Raw genomic sequence first — 25,624 nt, 5'->3', positions numbered from 1 at the left:
TTTACATGCTGACATTATTTATGCACGTGCATTCCTATTGATTGTATGGAAGGAGTGCAAGGCATTTTACAAAAAGAAAGCTTTCCTGATCCACAACTTTTATTTATGCACTAAAACTACTTCAGTATGAAACAGAAATTTAAAAAACATAGAAGCAATCTGACAGTATTTAAAGAGTAAAATCATCTTACATTTGTTCAACTTTTCCACAACCATTCTGCAAATTTTCTCCAGAAACTTAATGAGATAGCCTTTTAAAGTTGCAGAAGAAAATGTATTTACTAGCCCTACACAATTGTTTAAGCTGTAAATATTTCTAGCAGTTTTAAGGTCCAGAAAAATGCAAAAATTTTGTGTGGTGAGAACTTGTAGGCAGGAGTAGCTAAAACCTTATTTAAATTTAGGTTCTGTGAATTCTCAACCCTCTCACTCTGCTGGCGACATTACAATCACACCAGATCCTCTCCATGACTTTGGGGCTGGCAATGCACACAGCATAAGGCAATGCCACAGCACAAGGCACATCTCAGAGGGGGTGGCTTCAGAAGACCAAAAGCCTAATCACATATCAAAAATTTTTGATAATGAAAAAAACAGTTCAGGGGCTTTTTATGTAACATGTGATTTTAAAGAAGCAAGTGTTCAACAGGTTGAGTGAGTATAAGTCTTTTAAAAGAAAAAAAAAAAAAAAACAAGACCCAGCAGTACAGCAATTACTCATAATACTGTGTGCACACAAACACCCATCCCCTACTGTAAATTCAAATACAAATGTATTTAATCAAAAAAACTAGGAGTTGTTCATGTTCATGAGTACAAGGGAGAAACTCACTGACTGACAATGACTTTTGCATTTCTGCTTGCAAGATTATGGCAATCAAACAGCAAATCCGCAGAAATGTCCCCTTTCAGTTTGTGAGTTTTTTCCCCTTAAAAAGACAAAAAGACAGACATATTCTACTTACATATTTTACAAAATGTCAAAATGTCAGCCAAATACTCCCATTTTGAACGCTTTACCTATAATGAAGATAAAGGGAAAAATAGTACTTACTAGAAGTACATTACAGGTAGAGAGTAGGAGCGGAGGTAGAGGATTGCCAGCAGAAATGGAACTGAATAGACGGAAGGACATTATATGGAGCAGTTTGTATTTCAAGGGGTTTTGCTTTGGTTTGATGAAACTGACTTCTTGATCATGCTTTTCATGCCCACCACCTCCTAGTTAACATAGATGGAGACATCTTCCCAAGCCAGCAGTTAGGGTACTTTTCAGGGATGTGGCAAAACTAAGTACAAAGTCTTTACTATACCTGACAGAAACTGTGGATGATATGGGTATCACGCACACCACAGTAAATGTTCAGACTCTTGATGTTTTGGGGGGCTTTCTTCTTCTACTTAAGCAAGAGACAACCTTCCCACTAAAAAGCATCTCACTATAACTACTAACCAGCTTTGGGCATGAGCCTCAGTTCAAAATCATCTTTGTGTTCAGTATTTGTTCATATCCAGAACTCAAAGCAAACCTAAGTTGCAATTTTGCAACAAATACTTAAATGCCTACTGAATTGCACAGTCCATAGCCATAGTGGAGATCCGAACTCAAGAAGAATGCTTCAGGGCATTGTGCTGCTTTCACTAAGAGAGAAAACTGCTAGAGTGGAAAGAGATACGAAGGAGCAAAGATTAATAAAGTTCCAGAACTTTTTTTCTTGCAAAACATAAATAATATAGTACATTTTTTTATATTATGACTATGTAGAAAAGAGTATTATGGTTCTCTATATTAAAAACTACAATAAGATACATAACACAAAAAAGAAATCATGATCAACAAAATACCTCTATCTAATACAGTGAAAACAAGTGTGTTATTTTAAATCTCAAAATAAAAATCATTAAAAGGTATTACTTTGACCAAGTAAATTAGACATAGTAATTTTCCAAACTGCCAAAAGACAATGTTCAGTGTTTGGGTTTCTTGATCAGGAGCAATTTTAATAAATTGAGGAAACTGACAAGGAAAAACCAGTATTAACCAGAATGGAAGTAATGATGCTGGAAGGCAGGCTCCAGTGAAGATAAACCCAGTAAAACACAAGACTGACATTCTAAGCTCATCTTCAGAAGCAGCTGTGTTCTATGCAAGGCAGTTAGCTCAGTGAACCCAACAATAAGAAGTGAAATAGGAGCCAAGATCTTACACCTAATATTTGCTCTTACTTTTAAAGCAATCTAGCAGAACAGGGCCTGCCCTTATGTCCCCAAGAAAATTTGAATTTTCATTTTCAATGAATGGAATTTTCACTTTCAATGGAAATCTACATAAGGTAAATATCTAAGTACTATAAATAGCTTACATTAACTAATGATACACATGAATGGTGGAAAAGGTGCCTCTGATTGGTGACAGGTGCCAACACACAACTCCCAGACCTAGAAGGTGATAGGCTCCTAATCACCAGAGATGTCATCAAACACAACAGAGTAGGAGAGATGCTATTTACAGTTTTACAAAACAGAATAGCTCAAAGGTACTGTAACTTGAAAATCCTACCTCTTTTGCTATTGCAACTAATTTCTTACCCAAAATCTCTTATTCCAACTAATCTGTTAATATCCAAAATTTAGGCAGCTACTGAAAATGTATAACCTTGTAAAAAGTTAAATAATAGATTAACTGAGTTTATTTTTAAAAATTGAATCTTTAATCTCAGGTAATCTCTCTAATCTTGAATCTCAGTTAAATGCATACATCTAAAAGCCACTTGAATAATCACTCTGAAGCTAAAATTGTAAAATGTTCAAATTTATAGCATTCAGAAAGAGTAAATGTTAAGAAAGAACAAATCAGACACAAAAGGAACTAAAATACATTGATCTTCGCACATGCAAATTAGGTCAAGTTAAACATTCCACACAATCTGTTCAAAGGAAACATTCTGAGGGAACATATACCCTTCAATAGAGCTTCTTGTAATAGGATTAAATGTAAAATAATGAAGCAAAAACACTTAAGAGAACCAAGAAAAATAATTAACAAGGTGCTGTTTCTCCTTTGCATTTTTTCTCCAAATATTGATCAACCTACTCTTCCCCACCTTAACTGTTCCAAGATTTCCAATTAAGGGATGAGGTGTCATGCTATTGGTTCAATTTTGCATTATTACTCAACATCAACATATTAAGTGGGGGAGGGGGGTTAAAAATAACTGCAGGATCACAATTCTTCCCTAGAAATTTCAGAAAAGCAAAGTAAAGTTTAACACTTTTTCTTATATCAGATTCAGCCTAAAATCATTTTTTTAATATTAGATTTAAAAATTATTTACATGTAGATGGGACAGCTTAAGTACTCTAGAAGCATTCAATTTAAAAAACATAATACCAGGAGAAAAAACTTAGGATTTCCTCCTTCCAGCTAATTTTATTGTCAGTGTTTTTACATCATGAAACCAAAGGTTGTAGGTGCACCATCAATATGTTACAATATGCTCAAAATCTACAATTCACTACTAGAGATTACATTTCACAACGTGCTATTATTTAGCAGAATGTTTCCGCTATTTTTTTATCAGATATCACTTTAAACATCTTCCCCTCTCAATACTATCTGCCACTCATGGTGGAACATCAGAAGAGAAACAAAGGGAAATGAGGCTTCAAGTCCAGTCACACTCATATCTGCTAGTTCTTGGTAATTTGTCCACAACATAATGGGGTATGTGAAGTTGTGCTATTTCATATGTGACTGCTTAAAACTGGAAGAGACCATGACTACCCATAACAATGCTGGTGAACCAGTATTTTATTCTATCTTACTACTGGCACTCAAAGCTCAGCTTTTCTCATCTAACTAGCTATACCACCACTAGTACCTCTTGTTGGTAGACTTGGCAGATGTTCCTGTGCTGTAAAGGACACTTTTTTTTTTTGCACGTACCTCCTAAACTCGATCAACTCCAGCCTTTTGGAAAGAAAGAGTGCAATCTCAGTTTTGTCCTCAGTGCTACACAGATGAAAGTTCAATTATCACACACTCAAGCCTACTCAACAGCAGCTATCTTTAACAAAAGACAAGTAACAACCAAATATGTCTGCAGAAGAGGATAACCACATTCCCAAAGCTTGAGTTAGAAACTCTCAGATAAAGAATTTGATACTGCTAAGTCATACTTTACTATCACGTCATTTTCTTCTAGTTCGTTTTTGTGAAATTTTCTTTATGTCTTCACTGTAAAATCAACAGGCTTCATTCAACAGCTACTTTTGCTGCTTCCTTTAATTCTAATGGAAAGCACCCTACTCATTCCCTAAATGAACATAAATAGCTCACCACACTGTCATCTTGTCCTGTTCATAAATAGAGTACATTTGAGGAAGGACAGAAATGAAAAGAAAGCAATGGCTAATAAAAATACAAAGAAAAAACAAAAACCCAAACAAAAAAAAAAAAACCCAAACAAAGTATTTGGTAATCCAAAGAATATTGGAGTGCTAGGTGTGAAACTGTTAAAGATCTCTGAATTTAACTTGCAAGACAAACTTAAGTTGCATCAATGCAGTAGGCTGATCAAAGGTACTTAATTTATCTGCAGTAAAGAACCTCCACAGTATCAAAACCAACATACTAGCAGAAAACATATAACTGAAAAAAGTTCACACAACTACTACTACAAATTTAGAGATTAATCTTAAGCTATCTGAAAGGCCAGGAAGTTTTCCTGGACCATTGCTGTGCAGTTTGTACAAACACCTAGTTACAACAGATTATATACCAGAAAGACATATTTCCCTGAGGAATATATCATATATGCAACACTGAACATTGCTAAGGATTTAGAGAACCTACCATTAATTTGGTGATTTAGTTGACAGTAGGCCTTTGAGTGGCTAACTCATACAAAATTCCAGAATTAAGCTCTACCAGTATTTATCAGGGAAACCACTGCAAGGAAGAGCACAGACTCTGGCCAAACTGGAGTGAACAAGGTACAAAAAAGCTACTTGACATGCACAGCAGCACACATTTGAGAAACACGAAAAACAACTTTAAAAGCCCTACCTGTTCCGTGTTAAAATTTAGGAAAAAATCATAAAAATTGCACCACACTTCAGCAGAAGAAACGTTTTTCTCTTTTTAACTGTGGCATGTTTTACATTATCTGCATTACTTATCTCTACTTGGAATACTTCTATATATTTTTACTCTGAAAATTTATTTATTCCACATTTTCCTATGAACTCACATGGTGTCAGCCAAACTTAACTGATTTCCAGCACCATCAAAGATGAACTTGTTTAATCAACACTAGAAAAAATTAAAATCTAATATTACTATAATATGAAAAAGAGACATCCATATTTAGAAAATAACCTATATATAGATGTAATGTGAAACAGAACACTGAAGGCTCTATTCTCCATTGCCAAAATAGTTCAGAGACACAAACTGATTTATAAAAAGCTGCCTATCTGAGTTTAGAAGCAAAATTGAATACAGTAAAGTACAGCCTATAGTTTTAGACAAGCTTTGGAAGACTTATCAGACGCAGATCAACATGAGAAAAAATTCATTTGCCAGCCTGATGCAGTGCATTCCACTCTGTCATGACTTTAGAAGCGAACTTGCATGGACGCAACTTCATTGCTTCATGTTTTTCTCTACACTTCACATTTACAGTAGCACCTGTAAGCACACACTTAGCACCTACAATATTGCAATAGTTTGTCTGCATACATATTATCATAAAAATAGCACCAAAAGCATAAAATTTAAAGCACATTTCTGCCTTGAAAAGTGTTTATCAAAGACCTTTGGGTAGCACTTTTTTCCTTTTTTTTTTTTCAACTCAACCACAGTTACATTATCTTGCCTAGTGGACAAGCAAAGTTAGTCATTTTCCTGTTTATGTGGGTCAGCAATAGGGAAGAGGAAAACATTAAAAATAGGAAAATGTGATTGTAAAACCACAAAAAGTTGCAGCAGGGACTCCAAAAAGGAGTACCCAAAATAACTTCAACTCATATTTTGGAATTAATTAGATATAAAATTTCCACTTAGGGTGAGCTTGTATAGGCAGTAAAAAACATAGAAAAATAACTGAAGCAACAACCAGTCAAAGCTCTTGCATGTCTTTGACAACATAGCATTACAACTTCTGCAGACACAAGTATTTTCCACAATAAAGTCGGCTAGTTTTCCAAGCTTTTGGTATTTTAAGCATTAGTTTCTGACAGTGGACTCATGAGTTTTAATTTTAATGGCCATTTTAACCATCACAAGTAGAACAGAAGGGAGGAAACTGACACTTCACATATTTTTAAGTGTCCTTGCTGAAGACTGAAAGGCTGTGAACGTAGAAGCTGAGGTGATGAAAAATGGGTGATATCTTGTCACCCAAGAAGAAAACAGTTCAGGTGTAAATAGAGGCACACAAGTGGTGGCATTTCTGTTATGTCTGATATATATGTGCCCTAATACACTCGACTATGGAACCAATGTGCTTTGTAACAATTCTGAATCATCCACAAAACTGAAGAAACACATCCAGAAGACTGTACAGAGATGAAGTTTGCATTGTTGACACAAATTTTCTAGGGAAGGAACAGTATTTGTAGTGAAAGACCCTTAGCATAGACAGACATTGTGAAGTAATTTTGTGTTTAAAGCCTGCAGTTTTACACCATCCTGGCTTTTACTTTTTAACTTATTTTCTGAATTTTCCCAGGTTTCCTGCTAGCACTCAAGCTCCTTTCTACCAGTAGGTAATGTATTTTCATCTGCTTCTTTTGCTCCCACTATTTTGGACTGGATATGCCACTTCTAATGTTTAGATGTCTTTCTAGTTTCTAGAACTGAAATGCACTAGTTTTCAACTGCAAAACATTCCCATGTCAGCATTCCCAATGGCATTCCCTCACTTTGAGTACTCTTCTGGTACAACCTGAAGTACAGCTTCAGACAGGATTTACAATCTTTAAATTGATACATGATACCACTACAGCAGCAGTGATTCCTTCATCCTTAAAACAGGATTTTTAAAAAAATCTGACTCCAATCATACATTCCCAACACTCCAGCAATCCCATCTGAGAATTTAGTAAATTCTTCACTTTACCTTCTAAAGACACTGAGAAAACCAAGTTTTCTTGGTTGCTAGTTGAACTTTACTGTGACCTAAATGGACTGAGACAGGACACTGTAAGAACAAGTGGAGCTACAGTTTCCCCAGGATCTCTGGTTCTTCTGGAATCCCGAAGTTCTAAAAAGGACACAATCATTTTTAGTTTCATCCAAGTTCTCTTAGCTTCCAAGCAAAACACCCAATTTTTATACATGACACAGTCAACTATGGAAATTACTTTGTATTGGTTTACACTTCATCCTAACAAAAGTAAACCAAACTAGTGTTACAGGACCATGAAGGAAAACTCAGAAAAAGCCTGGAGTGTCACTTTTTCCAGTGTAGGTGTACAGTATGTATGAGGAGAATCTCAAAAATGTATTTCAAAGGATTTTAAAAAGCTTTTCATTGCTGGTGACACATTTTTCCCTGAAATAAGCCACTTCCTTTCTAAAACCCACACAGTACCTCTGTGTCAAGATTCAGTAACCTCGCAAAGTCTGTGTATATTTTTTTCTTACCCAAAACACGGAAGTCTTAAATTCACATTTACTTTCCATGATTTAAGATATATCATGTCAGATTTCAAACATTTCCATTGAGAAAAGAAAGCATTTTCTTTGTCACAGGCAGAATGCATAGCATATCTGAGTATAATTAAGTACAACAGGTCCTCATCTCCATAGCAGGCATTTGAGAATTGTAATGGTACAGAAAAGTTACCACATCCAACTGAAGATGGGAATAAAAATTTCTTCTCAGCTACCAATGAATAAACAATGGATTTTCAATTGAGCAAAATCAAAGCATCAGAGCCTCATGTGATAAATGGCAGTAAAACATGAGGAAATATAAAGCTAATGAAAATATATTGTACATCACCGTTAAACTGCAGAAAGTTTGCTCTTCTTTGGAATTCTCCCTATAAATAAAATCCAAAAGTATCAGTTTGTCTGGTTTTGCTTGGGTTGTTTTAGTCATTGAAGGCTCCCAACCTCATTTGTCCATTAACCACAACCAGAAGTGATAAATGTTATCTGTTAAAGCACAATAATTGCATTCTGACACTCTGCACTAAGAAGTAACCACTATCACAACATAAAAAAGACAGAAAACAAAAAAAGTATTTGTCCATGGAAAGAGAAACATGTATCATTCTGGACCAAAACCAAAGCTTTCTGCATTTAACTGAGTAAAAAGAAAAAGCTAATTACATCAAGTCACATTGTGATGATGTTGGTGTGATTTTTTCATTTTTAACTGCTACTGATGTAAAGCAAAAATAAAGGAAGGTACTTATACAGGAGAGGAAAAAAAATTAGAAAATTAAAAGAAAAATTAACAAAATGCAAGGTAAGCACCTGCCAATTTTATTTGTTCTTTTTTTGAAACTGCCCGCACTGTATTACCAGTTATGTTAAAATTCTGAATAAATTCAGAATTAATAAAAGCATAAACCAAAGATACATTTCAGTGAAGAAATATCTGTTTCTCTATTAATATCTATTAACTGCTTCTCTGTAAGCAAAAGAAAGTAGGAAAGCCCAGTATCTACCAACCTAGACTTGAGACATGTGCTCTATTCCTAGATTATCTGGCATGTCATGAGTAAGGCTTTTCAGCTTCCTGTGCCTTACTTTCAACTTTGACTCTACTGTGAAGTTTATTTCTTATTAAATATTTATAAAAAATAGACCTGTTCTTGGTGCTATTCTTGAGAAATTACCATAAAACAAAATAGCCAGTGCCACCACAAAGACAGCTCAACTCTAGATTCCTTGCTGCCCCAACAACAACCAAACCAAACAGAATCAGTTCGCAGAGCTTATTTCCTGCAAGGACTGCACATTTACAGACAACTGACCTCTTTCTTGCTCAAGCATCACTAAAATCAAAAATCTTAATGTCATAAAGTGGTTAACAATTCCGTTAATGGTGCCTAAAAGGGAATAGAACCTTGCTCAATCACCAGTATCTGTTTGTTCTGTAACACTAACACAAGCAAAAAGAAATGAAAATGTAGTTTAGCTAGAAAAAAAAACATGCAGAAATTAAACGAAAATGTAGATGTTATTCACTGAGGGAACAATTTTCACAAAAATACTTGTCAGAAATTTGAATTTTAAGAATGATTTTTCAGAGAAGCCATACATACCAGCTACATTTCCTGAAACAAAAATCTTTGCTTTTCTTGACTATAGCGAGAACAATTTACTACAAGACTGTGTTTCAAATTGAAGTCTCTGAATATCTAATACCAGAACAAAGGACACCTGAGAAATGCTACACACATCAAGAACATATGTCACCAGTCAAAAAAGGGAAATCTGTATATTTTTCATGTTATGGATAAAGACTCAAATTATCAAAATAATATCCATCTTCATCAGCTATTATGTCCACACATTGCCAAAAATCACAAAATGACAGTGTATTCTAAGTTGGAAGGGAACCACGAGGACCAAGTCCAGCTCCTGCCCCTGCAGAGCACCAACCCCAAGAGTCACACCATGCGCCCAAGAGCATCGTCTAAACACCTCCTGAGCTCTGTCAGGCTGCTGCTGTGACCACTTCCCTGGGCAGCCTGTTCCAGTGCCCAACCACCCTCTGGGTGAAGACCCTTTTTCTTATATCCAGCTTAAACCTCCCTTAACACTTCAGGCCCTTCACTCAGGTCCTGTCACTGGTCATCACAGAGATCAGTGTCTGCCCCTCCTCTTCCCCTCATGAGGAAGCTGGAGACTGGGATGAGGTCTTCCCTCAGTCTCCTTTTCTCAGGCTGAACTGACCAAGTGACCTCAGCTGCTCCTCATGCAGCTTCTCCTCCTGGCCCTTCACCATCCTCATGGCCTCCTTTGCATGCTCTCTAGTGGTTTAACGTTGTTACGTTGTGGCACCCAGAGCTGCCCCCAGCACTGGAGGTGAGGCTGCCCCAGCTCAGAGCAGAGCAGGACAATCCCCTCCCTTGCCTGGCTGGCCATGCCGTGCCTGATGCCCCTCAGGACAGGGTTGGCCCTCTTGGCTGCCCGGGCACTGCTGACTCATGTTCAACTCGCCATGGACCAGGACCCCTAGGCCCCTTTACATGGCACTACTCTCCAGCATCTCATTCCCCAGTCTGTATGTACTACCCCCAGGGCAGAATCTGACACCTGCCCTTGTTGACCTTCACTTGGTTGCTGACTGCCCAACTCTCCAATTTATTGAGGTCTCTCTGCAGGGCCTCCCTGCCCTCAAGGGAGTCTGCAGCTCCTCCCAGTTTTCTATCATCTGTGAACTTGCTCCTTAGGGCATTCCAGTCCTGTGTCCAAGACATTTACAAAGATGTTGAAGAGCACAGGGCCAAGGATGGAGCCTCACTAGAGATGTCTGATGTCACCTCACTCACTATAAACCTTTGTGCCTGATCCATCAGCCAGCTGCTCACCCATCTCACAATGTGTTTATCCAGCTGCATGCTGGACTTTTTGTCCAGAAGGATCCTGTGAGACAGTCTCTAAAGCTTTACTGAAATCCAGAAAGATTGTATCAACTGGATTCCCTTGGCTAACTAGGCAGGCTACCTTATAATAAAACAAAATCAGACAGGACTATCATAAAGCCACACTGGCTGTGATCACTGACTGTGCTGTCTTTCAGACGTTTTTCAATATCTCCCAGAAAAATCTTTTCCATAACTTTATCAGACACTGAATTGAGATTGATGGGTCTGTAGTTTCTGGAGTCTTCCTTAATACCTATCTTGAAAATCAGGACAATGGTCACCAGCTTCCAGTCAGCTGGGACCTCACTGATGATGAGTCAATATTTCATGAGCAACTCTTCTCTAAAATCTCCACTATCTCCTTTACAAAAGAGTAAAATAATTTTCATTGTTTTCATAAGTCTAATTCTTAAGAAATGGTTCAAAGATCCTCTTTCAAATATCACTTTACTCTCTACAGACTACAACCATTTTACATGTTATAGTCATCTTCTGGTCTTATTAGTACCAAAAACTTAGGGCAATGGGTTATTTTCTAAAGGAATCCTACCAACACTAAGCATACTAATCAATTATTTGAGCAAACTACAAACTACTGACATACCTCAGAAGTCACTCACAATTGTTTCTAATGGGTCATTTTTAAGCATGCACCATAATAAATCCACAAACCAGATAAAGAACCCTTCCATGATGACACTAGAAGCTGATGAGCAGCTTCATACAGATGGTTCACCTTAAGAATTACCTAAAATCACCAACTGCAACTAGCTTTTACTTTTTGGTAATATGGTGTACTTGAACAGACCACACAAAGGAGCAACTGCTGCATAATACAGCAGTAATAAAATAGAGACTCATTCCCATTGAACTGCATTGAAAGAGCAATTTGGGAAGACAAGTGTGATTAAATAAATAAATAAATCACCATTGGCTTTTTGTTTCCTCACATTGTTCTCCAGTGCAGATAGGTGACTCGGACTAATGTCATTTCTATCATCCAATTAAAAGTCTGGATGCAGTAAATTGAACATAAAATCTAAGTTCATTAGCTGTCTACATTTCAACAAAATAAAACAAAAAAAAAAAAAGTAAGATAACCATACAAACTCAATTCATCCCTTTTCAGCACTTTAGGAAGTTTACTACATGAATTACAATGGGATGAAATATTTTCTTGAAATATTGATCCATAATCAAACCTAATACAAAAACATTTTAAAAATCTGAGAAGTCGGGTACTTTGGATTTGAAAAATATGTGACTGAGTGTCTGCATAACCCTAGCTCGTGAATGAACTACTGCCCTTACAATGGCACTGTAATAAAGTACATATGCTTCATAAAAAGACAAGCTGTATCCAATATTCATACAGATCTTTCGTCCAGATAGTCATTTTTGCAGTACTAGTTTGCCTAAGTGCAGATTTTCAGAAACTGTTGTTTACAGAAAAATGTTTCTGAATGGCACAGTAAGGAAACAGGGCAAAACACAAGACTGCAAAGACTACACCCCTGCACCAATTAGTGTCTTAGAAATAACATCTTGAAATACTGTTGTTCAGCAGTTCTAGAAATTCAAGCAGTTTGCTGCACATGAAACTTAAAATCTTGAGAACTGTCCAAATAGATTTTGCCTTACTTTCTCCAAAGGAATCTTCTGTGCAAAGAATGTGCATGCAAACCTGGACAAGAACTAGAGCCTGTTTCCACAATAGACATAAACATTACAGAACATTCAACTCTATTTCTATCAGGTAAGTTAACAAGAAATCGTAATTATCTCAGTCCTTTAATAATATGCATTTTATTTACATACATAAAGCAACATCCATAAGTCAATTTTGTATTAAAAATAGTCAGTAGCCATTTAAAAATTATGCACAAAATAGATTTGATGTACTAAATGCCTTAGGAGTACACAGTAGTACCTCTGTGCAGTTTAATATTACCTTTTTCTGTTTATATGCAAACACAGAAAAGTATTTTGCAATGTTAATATATGAATTCCAAAACAAGTAACACAATTAACCCATATTAGCCAAGACAGTAGCTGCAAAATGAGGGAGGGGAATTATATACATAAATTATGAAAATAAACCCACCATGTCAAGCATAAAACAGCAGAATTACTTTACTAGGATTCTAATATTCATTAGGCACAAACCCTTCAGTGCAAAGGCCAAACACAGCTGTTACACAAAAATGCCCCATACCATAACATGCAGTATTCCAACACAAACTTGTCCTTGATACCATATACCTCATTCTCAGTAAATAATTAAAGGAATAATTAAGGAAATTATTAAAATACCTGTTAAATTTAAAAAATAAATATAGTGACACAATACTTTTTGCTTAGAAAAACAAAACTATAAAATTGTCTAGGCATGAAAATACATCTCTGCTGAAAATGAATTGGAATTCAGGTTAATCCACCACTTAGGTACCTTCTCCAATGTTTAGCCTGCAGGTCTGTATCAATTCAAGGCTCACTTCAGGATTCAGGATTGCAAACTGAGAAAAAATCCCTCCCCTACTGTTTACACACTGAATAGCATATACTGCTACTTCATGACTACTAACACCAGAGTCAAATGCCAATGAAAAAGTAATTATATATGAAAATCTAGCTGCCTAACAAGATCCAAAGTTGTTTACTAAGGTAACAATCCCACAGTAAGATCCATGATAAAGATACAATGCTGATGTTCTTTTTGCCCCCCACCACTTGTTCCAATTGTATCCACAGAACTTACATTTAGTTGTATGTCCAGTTCATGCTCTAAAATGATAACAAATGCTAAGAAGTTTTATGCAAATAAGGGCAGCCAGGGGAATAAAAAAACAGACCAGCACCAAAGGTAGACAGAGAAAATAGGAAAATATTTAAAAGGGAAAGCAAAGCTGTTCAATTTTAAAAGACCCACACATATTAGAAATCTCTACTGACATTAATGAAGTCTTCTGGAGTATTTGAAACACAGGAAAGTAAAACCACCTACAAATATAACAGGTATGACAATGCCAAACTTTGCACTCATATTTTATGTCAAAAACTTAGAATTACTCTGCTAGAAAAATACACACAATTTTGGGAAAAGTGAGCTTTACCTACAAACTCTGCTAACAGGACCCTTTGGTCAGTAGGAAAAACAGACTTGGACTTTTAAGCATGGGGAAGTTAAAGCTTGGATTAACTGCAGAGAAAGAGCTCACTGAAAAGCACTTCATATTTTTGACACAGTAGAATTTGCTATTATGACTAATCAAGAAAACAATCAGTAGTACAATCAGTATCCACCAGATTCTATAGAAAGTCTTCTCAGGAAATCAATTATGCTCCTGCTAATGAACTTATCAGATCATAGTATATACACTGGATTGTATTATTTAATCCTTTAAAGGAACTCCAAATAGGTTCGGATAGATTAACACATCAATTGGAACATAAACACTGCAGCACTGTCATTATATAAAACTTTTATTAATTAGGGTAAGAAACATTAATTTCATTCACAAGGTCAAAGATCACACTGGTCTTAGTCCTAAATGACAGATGTATCAACTAGACAAACAAGCAAAATATACAGACCATTAAATTTGTACCTGAGAGAACTGGAACATGTTTTGTTTTATTTTATTTAGAAACAAAATCATAGTGCAATCTGAAGTCAGGAATAAACCTTAGAGTTTTGTCCTTTTTTTTTGACCGAACATGCTCAAAAAAATTAGGTTAAAACTAGATGAAAGTCATATCTACTGTTTCATACTAGCTGCCAAGTTTAGCGTAAGTTTATGAACATACATTTTTCGAGTTGCAGCAATATCTCCACTGAACTTATTGCTGTTCTGAATTTAAAATACTGGCAATGACACTGGAAATATATTAGATGTCATAATGTGTGCTAAAAGCAAAGTTAAAACATACATGCAGCTACTAATTTGAATACTAGGGCACCATAGCAATTCCAGAATGTTCTGATTTGGATCTTTCATCTAAAGATTCAAAGTAACAGCAATGTGTACAAACAGCAGAAGAGAATGCATTTCCATTTCTGAAGGAAGTTTTCATCAAAAAAGACAAGAGGCAGACACAAACAGCACTTAGGCTTTGCCTTATTTTTTTTTTTCCATTAAGCAAAGACTCTCATGCTACAGTTGAAAGTACTGAAACTTCAGCACTTCTCTGAAAGGCTTGAGAATAAACAATAGAATCCTAGGGAACCTTCTTATGAAATACATGCAGCATGTACATATCTATAAAATTGCTGGTTTAAAATGCTGGATATCACATTTTGATAGCTAACTGGAGTCACGGGGTGCAACAATTTAATTGCTTGCTCCCCTACAAGTTTGGTCCTATCAAAAACTACACATGTACTACCACAACCAGAACTGTCAAAACCTGAGGTCCTTGAGGCTTTTAAAAACTAAAGGCATTTCTGTTGTAATAGTGTGATCAGTATAAAGATAGAATAATGACATTGACTGGAAACATCCATTACAAGACTGGCAGTTTAATAACATACCTTTATCAGAAAATCTAACCTTAAGAACATTTAATAAAACAGTAGCAATATAAACTGAGGTTCCTGCTCCCCAAACTGTACACCATATAGCAAATTACTTTACAAAATAATAATTCACTGTTCTTCCCAATGAACTGTATCTTCAATACTTAAAGTGGTATTTCAAGAAGACTAATGGTGTTTACAGAATTTTGTACATGCATCTGTATAATAGAGTTCAAGACTCTCCAGAAGTTAAAAATGTTAAACTGTCAGTGAAAATTATGCAAAAATTAGGATATTCAGTGCAGCACTTTAAAAGTTCACATACAAATTTCTACCTATCAGCAAGAACTGTAATATGTCAATTAAAAAAATAATACAAAAAATCAGTTCTGGATCACAAATAGGTCCTATATCGATTCTTTAAATACAATTCAATAACAACACTGATGCCTTTTTTTCTCATTACTGTCTTGTAAAAGCTTTTCTTTGGTTAGCTTTCACAATATCATCAGGAGATGCTGTTTTGAAGTCGAACGGTGTTATAGCTATTGTAGGACCAGTTTCCTTGGGTTTTACATCTTGTACTTGTCTACTGTATAGGAAAGTTTTGTGCAGCCCAACTGTGCGCCGCTTATACCCTTTGGGAGGATAACGGAGGCACAAGGTTAAAGCAAAAGCTGAAGGTCTTGCACGCAGCGCCTTGATCCATGAAAGGGACAAATCCTGCCTCTTAAGGCCACCATGCCCTTTCTTGGGTTTTCTGTTTGCTTTGGCAAAACCAGAACCTTTTCCTTGTTTTTCTTTTACAAGTTTCATTTCAGGACTTAAGGTATTTGACTGCCCTGCCACACTTTTCTCTGCAGATACACCTGCACTTTTTACAAGGACACTTAAATCAATGTTGGTTCCTTGGGAGGGCCTTGACTCAATTACATTGTGCATGGACAAGTCCGTCCTTTGCTGAGTTTTATCTATTTCAATAGTCTCTGCTATTAAATCCGAGAGTGATAAATTCTCAACCTCCTTTACTGGACAAACTTCAGAAAGGGCTAGAGAAGACAAAGATCCTGTTAGCTCTGGCATCCCACCTGAAGTTTGGGGTTGACTTACTAGTTGTGATAATGATGAGGTTCCCAACTTCCTATCAGTGAGACTTGCTGTTGACTGGGTGAAAAGATCAGCCAAAGAGTAACAGTGGCTAGCACTGCTTTCCTGGTGCTCCTGAAGCAAGTCAGCCAATGATATACTTCCAGATCTAAACACTGGCAAAGCAGCCATGTCTGAAGAGAGGCTTTCTTGCTTTCTACTTTGTGCAAGTGAAGAAAAATTTTCAAGTTCATTCTTTTTATTTATAGTATGACTGACTTCATTATCAAGAGTCAAGTTTCCTAAAGCACTTCCTAAACACGGAGGACTATAAAAACTTGCACTACTGTTACAATCAGAAGTTTTTGAGGAAAAAAAAGGAATGCTGTGTTCAGGACTCAGAGAATCACAAACCACATTCTGCATCAGCAAGGATTTCAAGTCCTGTGTTTCCTTGTACTTCAATGGGTTATTTCCTATCCTAGAGTAAACATTTTGACTGTCAGGAACCAAACTTACTGCATTAGCAGTTTCCGGTAGTTGCTTCTCTGTTTGCTTATTCACAGGGGCACAAAATGATCCTTTACACAAATCATCACTGAAAACAGATGACAGAACAGGTGAAGAGGATTTCAATCCTTTCCTTCCACATGAAGGTATATTGGATTTTTCAAAATTTGTAGTTAAAGAATAAAGAGCCAAATCACTTTTGTCTGTCAAGTTTCCAAACCCAGGTTTGTTGGTGTTGTCAGCAAAACTGCCTACGGCACAAGAGAAACTGTCTGTATCAACACACATTTCTGGACAACAATGTAAGTCTCCTTACCTTACAATAGCCAATAATTTTCAGATGGAAGTCCAGTCACAAGGAAATATCCCATTTTTTTAAAGTTGACAGCAGCAACAAAAAAAAAAAATCAAGAAACATGAAAAGGCATTTAATTACTAAGTGTCATCCAAAGGTAAAGAATGTTCTACATGTAAATCACAGCTATCTACTGAAATACATAAAGAACTTTAAGAATCAGCAGAGAATGTCAGTAAAGACTACAAATATTTAAGCACAAATCAGAATAAAAAAGCTACTTAATAGACACTACCCAAAAAGGGAGATACTAGGGATGGGAGATGTCAGTTTACCGAATAAATAACAGAAGCACTAAAAATTTAAAGATGCTTTCTAAATCTAAAGACATGCATTAATTCAGTTAAATAATATATTATAAATGAGAAATCTATCCTGAACTGCAGATGGTCCCAGCTTGAATTTAAACTGACACTGAAGTGTTATTTTGACTTCTCGCTCAAGAAAAGCTCTTTCCTTGAAATGTTTTAGAACACACATATAGTAAATCAGTCTTCTTTCATTTTCCAAGAAATTACTATTGCAATGGTAAGTGTCTTCACAGTTGGTAAAGCCCAAATTAAACTGTAGATAGAAATGAATCACCTTGAATATAAGCAATTAAATATAAGTATACCTTTTGTAGTCTTTGCTAAAATCACAGCATCCTTATTCTTGGTCTTCACATTTTGCTTACTGCCTTGTGAAAGCACAAGATCCAAAGCCTTTTGTACATCAAATTTAGCATCCAGGACTGCTTGCACCATTGTTTGTTCTGGTATGGACTCTGCCAAAACTTCTCTCATTTGATCAAGGCATGAATTAAGACGGGCTGAAAGAAACACATTACTGTTATAAACTGCCCAAAAATATGTCTTCAATGACCTAACCACTAGCACCACACCTCTGATTAGCAAACAGAAGGAAAAATATTACAATAAGGGTTAAAATGTTTAGAAATTTATTTCAATCTCATTTACTGCCCTGACAGACTTTGTTCCCACACCCTCCCTGCAGAATATTTGACCTACTTCAGATATTTTAATAAATAATATATTACTGACTATTTATTAATCTAGGAAGTCTCAGTACTGAAATATGTTGATGTTGTAAAATAACTATCTTCATTGCAGGGAAGAAATACAAATAATCACCTTAAAATCATCCAAAGCAATACAGTAAATCAACATATAATCCCACTGAACAGCACATTTTAAGTGCTTACAGATGCTACAATTAACACCCAAAAGTAAAACAGCATTTTCAGGGTCCTCAGGCCTTAACAACTGAAAACCTGGATCAACACGCCAGGTTTCAAACCACCTGTAATCTTTACCTTTCCTGAAACTGTAATATATTTTTTGGCTGATAAAATCAATTTTCTTTGGAGTATATTTCTGCAACTACTACAAGCCTTTACTAAGATACTTGCTGCACAATAAGACACTGAAAATTCACCAGGCTGCCACTCACTGGAAGCCATACAAACACTAAGGAGCAGAAGAAAATCTTCCTGAAATCCTGGTTTCTGCCAGTTCAGATTTTAGAAAACAGAAACTGAAGAACAGGAAGGCAGCCACATATTTTTATTTGAACACTTCCTGGAAGATGTTTAAAGAAGTTTGGGAATTCAACGCTGCAGAATTCCTACCTCCATGAGGTTACTTATATTATCACCCTTTACCTGTAATTCAAATAACAAGTGAATCTTCCCCAGACATTTGCCCTGCAAAACAAGTGTGGGTAGAGCCCTGCACAATGTGCTGGTTGCCATTCTACTATCTAATACCCAACAAGAACAACCTTGTGAAACTCTTTGCAGCCACTCTGGCTACATCAGTAATGTTGTATTAATGGCCAACACTACATACTGTATCAAACACAATAGGTCTAGTGAGACCACTGCTGTTTTCACAGTAGAAGTGGATATTTTGAGGTTTCTTTTCTCTCTTTTTTTTAGTCCAAAATGTTACTTTCCTTCCTGCTCCAATACCAGATCTTAACTGACTGAGTCTGTCAAAAGCATTCTGCAAAGCCAGGGGACTGCATTGTCTAGATCACATGTATCATTACACTGGCTCATCCTTTCAAACTGCCCTCCACAGCTTTATTTCCTGCTGTAAAAACAAGTATATTATTTCTCAATGTATCATATTTAACCATATCTCTAAGCATTAGCTTAACTTTTATCAATTTACTTGACATGAAATCCAAATTCTTTCTAATTCACTGTTCTGAATTTTCTGCAACTTTTTTGTGTACCAAATTTCAACACACTTTAGTCTGATCTTTTCAACATTTCAAAAACAATCCTGATTATTTTCAAAACATTAAAAACTGTACTAACTATTAATACTTAGGAAAGAGACTTGTGAATCTTTTTCATAAAGCAAGTAATTAGGCAATTAGGCAGCAAGTTTAAAAAACAAAAGCAAGTATTTTTTCCCCAGCCACTCAGTTCAGAACTCAGCTTGTAACATGGAACTCATGGCTCCAAGACTGAATGGAAACAAAAGTCTCACGAACTCAAAAGGGAAGGGTAAGAAAAGATTGTACAGAATACTGGCTACTCTTTCAAGGAAATTAAAGACTTCGAAAACCCCTTAAATACTGCTAATCTCTATAATTTGGAATACAAAGCAAAAAGAAATCATTTTAATACTAATACTCAGTTTATAATGAGTATTATAAGAGTGAAGATTTGAGCTGTCAGTACAGCTGTTCTAACGTCTCCACATAAAATCTCATTATTTCTAGTAAGAAACTAAGAACACATTTCAGTGTATGCAACCAAGTTACAAGTAGTACACAAAAGGTAGTTATGAACTTGAAGAATGATCACTGAAGGTAGCTCCCTGAAGGGAATTGTTTTATAACAAGATTCCAAAATTTTGAGCAATGTCAGTCAAGTAAGAAACATTAATTTAAGGCCATTCTAGTAAATCTTTAACTCTTGTAAGAGATTATTCTGATAGTTGTTTTCTATAATTACCTCTATCAACTTCAGTCAACTGATGAGTGGGTGTAAAACCATCAGCAGCAGCATCAGTACCTTCATAGCCATATTCTTCATCTAATGGCTCAGCAAACGTGGCTGGTTTGTCTCGTCTGGAGTAAATAAACTGAGCTGCTGCATTAGGTAAAAAACAAAGTAATAAAAATAGAAGTTAATTTTTTTCCTCCTTTAAAAGCAAAACATAACTAAAGGTAAAATAAGTTAGGATGTTGGACTTGCAGTAGTTTCAAGGGGGTGGTGAGACACCACTGTGTAATAACTACTAACTGAGGACTGCACAGAGCACACAACAGCTCATGCTAGAATATAAACAAGTTGCCATCACAGTGAAACTACAGGCTGGGCAATATCCTTGTATGAATGGAATGATGTAATTCTGCAAAGTTCAGCATTACAAAAAAGATTATACTCCAGGTTTGAGAAACAGTATTTTCTATACAAATCTATGGCCTAATGTCTTCAGAACCTTACACCATTTTTGAATTTCAATTTTCAACCACTTCCAGTTTGAATTTTAAAAAGTTAGCATGAAATGAGCATGGCTTTTAAAGTATGTGACTATAATATGTGACTGTTAAATTACTGATAAGAATTGAATGGAGTTGAACACATCCTTTCTTTCTTGGAATTTCATTAGAAATACAGCCCATGAGTAAAAACACATATTCACAAAAAACTTTAAACAAGTGCATGGTTTCACTCTGATTTAGCAACATTAAGCGATATACAGCTAAAACTCCTTGCTGAACAAGAGCCCCAGTCATTATATTTTCTCAGAAATGTGCAAATCATAATGTAAACAAATTGCCTTAAGCCATGTAATATTCTCCCCAGCTCTGAAATCCACACAGAAAGCAGGTGTATATCCAGAAGTAGCAACTTCTAGCAGCTGTTTCCCAAATGCATACATACCACTTCATATTCAATTGCCACAACTGAAGCAACTATTAAGACTGCTGTACAATCTACATCAGATTATTTTATAATTGAAGCTTCCACACAAAGAGTTCTTAGGAAAATTACTGTGCACAGCCAGGAATTGATTCTGCCATTTATCAGTCTCTACTTGAGCAAAAGGTACACATTGCACATTTTCATCACTGAAATCAACAGCATGGGAGAGGACCAGAGTTCATCTCAAGAAGACCGAATTATCTCAAGTTCCTGTGGCCAGAGGTCACACACTACATCACAGTCATGGTGGATTAGACCCAAACCAGTCACCTGCAGTAGCACAGCTTCATGTCAACACCAGCTGTACTATTTCCAGGGGCCATTCAGCTCTAGAAGCACTGCCACCAAATCTGGGGAAACCCTGAACTGATAATCTTGCCAGAGACTTGACTGGAGAACACAACTTGATGGTTCTACAGCCAGGCTGAATTCAGCTGGGCTGAGCCACTCCAATTATGCCTTACCTGAGCACACAGCCTTTGCTGTATTTAAACCTACCCTCAACACTGCAAATGCTGGAAGGCTGATTAGCTCCACGCGTTCTTGCATGAGAGGAACAGCACTGCAACCCACAATGAGACTCCCTGTCCCTCATCTACTCAAAGGTGTGCAGAAGACACCAACTACCAGGTGCACAATAACAACTGTTAAGCCCAGGTAGATCCTACTAACCACAGGAAAAGACACCAAATGTTTCAAGATGATCAACACACTCCCATGGAGCAGATTTTTACATTGACAATTACATTACAACCATCTAGGATAACACATATGTAGGACTCAAGATGTGGCCAGTTGTCTAATGAGACTTTCAAATTCCAATGCCTAACACTACATAACTGACTGTAACAGGATTATGGCCACTAGGCACTTTTCAAAAGTGTCACTAGCTTTTAAACTTTGTTTTCATTCAGAAATAAATATCAGAACAGGTATCAATGAACAATACTTGATAATTATTTGAACTAACCTGTTGAAGGAGAAATGCAATAATCATCTTCTACTGATTGGCCGTACACATCATCATCTTCAAAGTCTATGAAGCAAAAACAGCAAGATTAATCTGCACAATTTCTAAATAATACTACAATTCAAAGCATACATTTTGCACAAGGTTTTATGAAATGATGCATTTCCTGTATTCCAGAAATAATGCATTTCCTGTATTTGAGTGAGGTTCTGTTTACTTACCTAGGAGAGAAATAACCTTCCAAGTCCCAATAACAGATTTTTCTGACAATAATACAATTTAACATTTAATAGTCTATTCATTAGGCTGAAAATTTCCAAGATCTACCATACTTCACACCTCCTCCTTCAGCAGCTCCTTGGCCCTCACAGACTAAGTCTAACTTCCTACATTCCACAAATCTTTGCCCATGGCACTTCTCTTGATATTTTTGCTTGACCTCTCAGTCTTCACCCCAGACAGGCAGTTCAATTACAATTTCTACTTCAACAACTCAAGATCAGCATTTCTACTCCATTCCTATGCATTTCTCATCTTTCTTCTCTATTTTATGCTCACACCCATCCACCTTTCAAATCAAGTTCAGCAAGGTAAAAAAAAAAAAATTCACAATTCCCTTTGAATATGCAAAATTGTTTCAGGTAAAACACAAGTATCTTAAACAATTACTTAAAGACAAAAATATTCTTTCCGCAGAAAAAAAAAGGCATCAAGAAATACAAAGAGTAAGTTATGCACCTTTGTCTCCAAAAACGAATCCCAGTATTATGCCAATCTTAAAAAATAGTGTAATTTTCACTAAGTAATAATGAAATACATGAAAAAAGTAACAAGCTATTACTAAAGACACTACTGCACTTGGCAGCTTCACAAGTAACATCTATTCTTTATTGCTGTAAAAGGCAGATCACAGCATGCACTGACTATAAAAATTAGAATTTAAAATGTACATAAATTACAGAGAACAGAGTAGAAGCTACTCTCTAGAAGCATTCCAGCTGTATTGTCAAGATATTTGCAGATGGAATATCACATTTGGTCATGATCACAATATCTCAGAAAGGAGAGGGGGGGAAAAATAGAGCATGGTCAAATAAAGACCAGAAGACCTAAAGCCTCAGAAGTCTGACAATGAAAAGAAACCAAAAAATACTAAGCTAAATATTTAACTTGGAAATGCGACTCATATTTGGGCATTACAGAACCACATGCAGCATTAAAAAAACCATACTGCATTTATTAGAGAAGAAGACACAAAGTCTATTTCATTGGGGCCATAAATGATTCTGTGTGACTACAGAAGGAACATGTGGTGCAAGGGTAAAGACCTGACACGTAACCTCACAGTCATGTTTCCAATAGCAAAAAGGAACTTAATAGCTACAGCAAATTACTGAGTATCTCAGCAAACTCATTACAGAAGTCTGATGAGTGTATCAACACTGAAATTAACTAGGCAGCGCACACTCAACTTCTCAAAAGCCAGCGACTCAGCTGAAATCAACATTTCAACCAATCTGTGATGAAAAATGGTCTCTAGAGGATGAAAAAATCAAGCAGTAAAATTCCCAGTCTAGTTCTGGATTTTGCCTGTATTAGGTAAATTTACACTAGCAGAAACTTCAAGGTGGGAACACACAGCCAGCACAGCTCACATGAAATTACAACTTCCAAGAAATTCCAGTATCAGAGTGCAAGACCCAATCTGTGGTACTATAATACATAAAACCCGTGTAGTCTGTTCACTCAACAGAAGACCAGGGACAGGCTGAAGCATTTCTTGCATTTTTTTAATAATCTGACAAAGTGAAGCAACAAAATTGCTGCTCTCACAACAGGGCTCTTTAATATGAATGGGAAGTGTGTCCATTTCTCCACAACCCAAGCCAACAAAAACAAAGAAGGAAAAAAAGGAAAAAAAATTACTCTGATTTATGGTTTGTGTAAGTTAATGGGCCCAGGGCACAAAGAAAGCTGCAGTACTGCAGGCACAAGCCAAGTTCTCATGGAAGAACTCCTTCATTCCACTCAAGAAGTGTAAGTAAAATGAAACAGGTGCCTGAAAAAGAGATAAATCCCTAAATGCACAACTCCATCGTTAAGAATTACATTTCTTCCTCAAGTAACAGCTGTTAACTCCTACGTATTAACATCAGCAACACTTTGCTAGAGTTGGGCCGTGAATACAAATTTTTAAGTTTTTCAAGACTAAAGATGGATGAATTCAACCATACGGAGGCTTTTTCCAAGTCAGCGCCGCTACTGAAAAGCGGAGTCAATTTGGGCAGCTCAAGGCAGCGCAGCTGCGGCTTGAACCCCGTTCCAAGGGCACGCTCTCCCCGTGCGGAAGCTCCCGGGAGCCCCGGGCAGCAGCAGCGGGAGGTCCTGCCCGGCAGAGCGGCCACGTGTGCCCGACCCTCCCCACCCGGGCGGGAAACGGGCCGGGAACGGGGCGGGGAGAGCCTCGCCCGGAGCCCCGTCCAACCCCCGCCGAGGGGAGGCGAGGGGGCGGTTTTCCCCTCCCACCGGCCCTGACAGCCCCCCGGGCCCTCCCCTACCGCCGGGCGAGCCCCGCCACACCCTCCTGCCCGCGGCCACCGGCTGGCCCGTGGCAGGGGCACGGGCCGGGGAGCGCGGAAGGACCGGCAGCTGCGGCGGGCTCCGCAGCTCTGCCACCAGCACCTGCTCGCCATAACCGCTACCTTCGTCGTAGTTATATCCTCGGACGTTCCTGTGCCGGGACATGACGGCGACAGCGGCGGCGGCCTCGCTCGCCCGCCCGCGGTGACGCTGGCGCAGCCGGCCTAGGTCGCCATGTTGAAGTACGGCGGCGCCTGGCGGAATCCCCTCTTGCGCAGGCGCGGAGGGCGCCGCTTCCGCCCTCGTGCGCTGCTGCGCGTGCGCATTGCCCGGCCCGCCTGGCTCGGGCCGCGCGGGGCTGGAGGCGGCTCCCGGAGGCGCTCGCGCCCCGCCCTCGCGGCGGGCCCGGCTGAGGCGGCTCCGGGGGGAGCGGGGGGTGCCAGGCCTGGCGAGGCAGCCGCGAGTGACGGCTGGGGCGGGGGGCCCTGGGGCTGAGGGGGGGCTGCCCTGCGGGAGACCTGCTCCAGTTTGGTGCCTCTTGCAGCCTGAATAAAGGTTGCTGTGATTCTGCAGGGTCTAGGAGCATTGAGTCTGTCTGTAGTAGCTGTCTGTTTAGTAATGTGAGTTACAAGGAAAATCTAGATAGGAGATGACCCATTTTCCGTCGGTGTTTGATTCAAGACAAAAATGGGAAGTTTTACATGCACTCATGTAGCAAGTGTTTTAAAGCTTATTCAAAAACAGATGCATCATTGATGAAAAGAGAGCCTTCTGTATAGACCTAAATTCACTTATTTAAACACACTTGAAGTAAGTGTCTGTGATCTGTGTAGCTCCACAGGAGCAAGGTTTTAAGTACAAGGCCTTTCTCAGTCCTGGATCTGAAACAGCTCCAGGTGACCTGGCTTTTTGGTGACGAGCAGCCATTACAATCCAGGCACTGTCTAGTGGCCAGGCTTAAATGAGCTGCTGTGGGTAAACGCAAGCTGTAATAATTAGCATTGCTGTTGGCAGTGTTAAGAAGCAAAATGTCAAAGCGTAAGG

General features: G+C 37.7%; 1 protein-coding gene across 3 annotated transcripts in view; it reads right to left on the bottom strand.

Annotated features, from left to right (window-relative positions):
- HBS1L (HBS1 like translational GTPase) overlaps nt 1-24,855 on the bottom strand; it is a 58,982-nt gene extending 34,127 nt beyond the window's left edge. Inside the window, exons 1-5 of one of the 3 annotated variants that reach the window (XM_058019836.1) lie at nt 24,703-24,855; nt 22,001-22,066; nt 20,053-20,190; nt 17,698-17,892; nt 14,080-17,037 (exon numbers count right to left, since the gene is read on the bottom strand). In XM_058019836.1, coding sequence (XP_057875819.1) covers nt 15,593-17,037; nt 17,698-17,892; nt 20,053-20,190; nt 22,001-22,066; nt 24,703-24,745 — 1,887 coding nt within the window. In that variant the 5' untranslated portion in view covers nt 24,746-24,855 and the 3' untranslated portion in view covers nt 14,080-15,592. Of the gene's footprint in view, nt 1-965; nt 1,700-14,079; nt 17,038-17,697; nt 17,893-20,052; nt 20,191-22,000; nt 22,067-24,702 lie in introns of those variants that run through there. The other 2 variants (XM_058019835.1, XM_058019837.1) reach the window with 2 other exon arrangements.
- Between the last annotated feature and the right edge of the window lie 769 nt (nt 24,856-25,624).

Source organism: Melospiza georgiana, chromosome 3 (assembly GCF_028018845.1).
Source record: "Melospiza georgiana isolate bMelGeo1 chromosome 3, bMelGeo1.pri, whole genome shotgun sequence".
Classification (NCBI taxonomy): Eukaryota; Metazoa; Chordata; class Aves; order Passeriformes; family Passerellidae; genus Melospiza; species Melospiza georgiana.
The sequence above is the reverse complement of the archived record's forward strand: the minus strand, read 5'-3'. Positions and strand labels throughout refer to the sequence as shown.